Here is a 4,279-nt window from a genome sequence, read left to right as displayed (position 1 = left end):
TACAGCATGACACCATAATCCCAAAAGGGCTAACTTAGTCCTTTGACTATATCGACAGAAACCAAATAAGATGCCTATTATTTCTTCACCATCACCTCTAGGCTTCCTAAGGGCAGCTCACTTGGATTGAAGTGAACTTTGTTTCCAGTGGAGGAATTGCAGGCTGGCTCCAGGTACTACGCTGAGCACAGCCATCCTGCTTCCTGAACCCGCTCAGATCAGAAGCAGCTTGGCAGCATGGCCCAAGCCAGCTCTAAGCAGAGCTAGCAGGTGTATCAACGCCACGTTCCCACAAAGCATTCACCTCAGATCCACCGTGGATGATACCACACTGATATAATACACCATTCCAGAGCCCAAAGCATGGCACAGTGTACTGGGTTTGCGTGGTAAGGTTTTGGTAGTGGGGGGCCACAGGGGTGACTTCTGTGAGAAGATGCCAGAAGTTTCCCCCATGTCCAACAGAGCCGCCCGGCCGGCTCCAAGACAGCCCTGCTGCTGCTGGCCAAGGCCAAGCACATCAGCGACAGTGGTAGCACCTCTGGGAGAGCATAGTTAAAAAGGGGGGAAAAACTGCTGCACAGCTGCAGCCAGAGAGAGGAATGAGAATATGTGAGAGAAACATACACGGGATGGTTTACATGCACCTGGCTTGCTGGCATTGGATGGGATTCACCTCTCTCAAAGTGGGAACAAGCTAGCGGGGCTCACTGACAGGGCTTTAAACTAGACTTGAAGGGGGATGGGGGATAATATCAGGCTTGCTTGTGACAAGCTGTGGGATGACACACCAAGGTTAGAGGGATGGAATGCTAGCGAGGGCCCTCAGCCTGCTGCTCTGAGATGTGCTGGCTACACTGCAGCACACTTGAAGTCTTACAGAGATGATCCAGGGGCTCCTGAGGTAATAGGAGCCAACAGGGAAACACCAGTGAAATACCTCAAAGGAATTAAAGGGCGTTCCTCTAAGAAGGTGACACAGACAACAGCCCAGCTGAAGTGCCTTTACACCATGCATGCACGCAGCATGGACAACAAACAGGAGGAGCTGGAAGCCACCGTGCTGCTAGAATGAAAATGGATGCCATTACTGAAACTTGGTGGGACAAATGCCACAACTAGAGTGCAGCTATCGATAGCTACAAGTTGCTCAGAAGGGACGGGCGAGGAAGGATGGAGGTGTTGCCCCCTATCTCTGAAGAATAGTCACGAGCAGGTTGAAAGCTTGTGGGTATGAATTAGAGACCAAGGCAACAGATGGAACCTCGTAGTTGGTGTCTACTACAGGCTGCCCAATCAAGGCAAAGCCTACTGACGAAGCCTTCTTACTCCAGGTACAGGAGGCATCCTGCTTGCAGACTCTTGTCCTGCTGAGGAACTTCAACCACCCTGACATCTGCTAGAGAAGTAGCACGGGGAGCTGTAGGCAATCCAGGAGACTCCTGGAGTGCATGGAGGATAACTTAAGCCGGATAATAGACAGCCCCACCAGAGACAATGCCATACTGGACCTGTTGGTCACCAACACAAGTGAGCTAATTGGTGATGTCAAGATGGAGGCAGCTTGGGCTGCAGCGATCATGTGCTGGTGGAGTTCTCAGTCCTGAAGGATATGGGGCAGGCAAACAGTAAAGTCAGGACCCTGAAATTCAGAAAAAGCAAACTTTTTTTTTAAGCAAACAAACAAAAAAAAAGCAAACGGGGGGACTATTTGATGGATGAGGAATTGGTTGGATGGTCGCATCCAGAGAGTAGTGGTCAACAGCCTTCCAGTACTTAAAGGGGGCCTATAAGAAAGATGGGGAAAGACTTTTTAGCAGGGCCTGTTGCGACAGGACAAGGGGTGATGGTTTTAAACTAAAAGACGGCAGATTTAGGCTGGATCTAAGGAAGCAATTTTTGACAATGAGGCTGGTGAAACCCTGGCCCAGGTTGCCGAGAGAGATGGTAGATGCCCCATCCCTGGACACATTCCAGGTCAGGCTGGACGGGGCTCTGAGCAACCTGATCTAGTTGAAGATGTCCCTGGTCCTTGCAGGAGTGTTGGACTAGATGACCTTTAAAGGTCCCTCCCAACCCAAACTATTCTATGATTTTATGATTCTGAAGAACTCTGCAGACACCGAGGTCAGTGAAGAAGGAAGGGGAGGAGGTGCTCCAGGTGCTGGAGCAGAGATTCCCTTGCAGCCCATGGTGAAGACCATGGAGAGGCAGGCTGTCCTCTTACAGCCCTTGGAGGTTAGCAGTGGAACAGATCTCCACCTGCAGCCTGGGGAGGACCCCATGTCAGAACAGGGGGATGCCCGAAGGAGGTCATGACTCCGTGGGAAGCCCACGCTGGAACAGTCTGTTCCTGAAGGACTGCAGTCCTGGAAAGGACCCACGCTGGAGCAGTTCCTGAAGAACTGCAGCCCATGGGAAGGAGCCACATTGGAGAAGTTTGTGGAGGACTGTCTCCCATGGGAGGGACCCTGTGCTGGAGCAGAGGAGGAGCATGACGAGGAAGAAGCAGTAGAGACCATGCAATGTGCGATGAGCCGACTGCAACCCCCGCTCCCCGCCCCTCTCTGCTGCTTGCAGGGAGGAGGTAGAGAAATTGGGAGTGATGTTGAGCCTGGGAAGAAGAGAGGAGTGGGGAGAAAGTGTTTTAAGATTTGTTCTTATTTCTCATTATCCTACTCTGCTATTAATTGCCAATAAATTAATTTTCTCCAAGTCAAGTCTGTTTTGCCTGTGATGGTAACTACTGGATGATCTCCCTGTCCTTAACTTGACCCACAAGGCTTTTGTTGTATCCCTCTCCCCCTGTCCAGGTGAGGACGAGGAGTAATAGAGTGGCTTGGTGGACACCTGGTGTCCAGCCAATGTTAACTCATCACACAGAGAAAGACCTCTCTGGCTCTACAGAAAACCTGAAAAGAGAGATTTTAAAATGAAGGAGCCCAAGAACGCATTCTGCTAAATTGTCACATTGAAGGGTAAAGAATGATTTGCTCAGAAAATCTCACAACTCCTTGGGGAGCAATTTCAGACCAAAGAGACAAGTATGTTTCAAAATCAGTTACCGAATGTATATGTATTCATATAGCAAAGATTAAGTTAGCCAGTTAGCAAGTATGTGCCTGACAGTAAGTATAAGCAGCCAAGGAAAGGTGACTGAAGAATGTGTGGATTCTCCATCCCTGTATACCATTAAATTAAGACTTAATTTTTCTAATAAAAGTCCTTGTTCTACCTCAAACAGGAAATTATTCAGAAAAATGCCCCTAATCCGTTGTCACAGTGAACATGATAAATGATTGCAATAGTTTTCTATCATTTAAGATATCACTACATTCCCAGCAAACAGAATTACTGACCTACCCACGCCTTTAATTTGTGGTCAGCTATTTCACCATCCTTACCCACTATTTTCCTATGTGTCTTACGTTTTGCTCCTGACTTCCAGTAGTGGTTCATCAGCAGGCTTCCTGACCCTAACACAAGTTGTCTTGCAGCAGTGTTGCTTCTGCACGTTCAAGCACCACCATGTAATGACCTACCTGAAGGATCTGCTGCTCCAGCTGCGAGTTGCCTTTGCATAGGTTCATTATGTGCTGCAACAATAGCTTCGTACTCTCTGTTTTCCCTGCACCACTCTCTCCACTGCCAACAAAAAGCAAAGGAAATTCCAGAAGCTGTGAAGTATAGTTGTTTTACCCCTTATGTCTTAGCACCCTATTGCTTGAGAGTGCTCTCCTCTCAAGGACGTTCACGATTTTTTCAGCTTAATTGCATGTATGAGTACAAACTCACACCACAGCTTTACATAGTGGGTCCCATGACGTCCTGATTCCTCCCCAGGGCAATTTTTCCATGTTTACAGTGGAGTACAGATATACCCCATGCTGTCACTTATAGATGGGGTGCACTGGAAAGACCATTTGCTCTGCTTTGTAAGAAAAAATATACCTAGCTTCTAGAGGAGCAAAGTCCCTCCCACCGTAAGAGAAGATCAGGTTACGGACCAGGAACTTGGATATGCACAAGTCTATGGGACCTCGTAGGTAGTTGGCTGGGGTAGTCGCAAAGCCACTCTCCATGATGTCTGAGAAGTCCTGGCAGTCAGGTGAAGTCCCTGGGGACTGGAAAAAGGCAAACACTGCACCTATTTTTAAAAAAGGTAGAAAGGAGGATCCTGGGAACTACTGACACGCCAGTCTCACCTCTGTGCTTAGGCAGATCGTACAACAGATCCTCCTAGAAGGCACGCTAACGCACATGGAGGACAGGGAGGTGA

The 4,279-nt window shown here is 48.6% G+C and overlaps 1 protein-coding gene across 1 annotated transcript in view; it reads right to left on the bottom strand.

The window, feature by feature from the left end:
• Positions 1–4,082, bottom strand: part of LOC104618458 (myosin-IIIb-like) — a gene marked incomplete at its 3' end in the record, with an annotated part of 25,805 nt that extends 21,723 nt beyond the window's left edge. Inside the window, exons 1-2 of the mRNA XM_010284055.1 lie at positions 3,952–4,082; positions 3,543–3,645 (exon numbers count right to left, since the gene is read on the bottom strand). Coding sequence (XP_010282357.1) covers positions 3,543–3,645; positions 3,952–4,082 — 234 coding nt within the window. The remainder of the gene's footprint in view (positions 1–3,542; positions 3,646–3,951) is intronic.
• Positions 4,083–4,279: the final 197 nt, after the last annotated feature.

This window comes from Phaethon lepturus, unplaced genomic scaffold (assembly GCF_000687285.1).
Source record: "Phaethon lepturus isolate BGI_N335 unplaced genomic scaffold, ASM68728v1 scaffold11843, whole genome shotgun sequence".
Taxonomy (NCBI): Eukaryota; Metazoa; Chordata; class Aves; order Phaethontiformes; family Phaethontidae; genus Phaethon; species Phaethon lepturus.
Note: the sequence above shows the minus strand (reverse complement) of the source record. Positions and strands in the feature narration are given on the sequence as shown.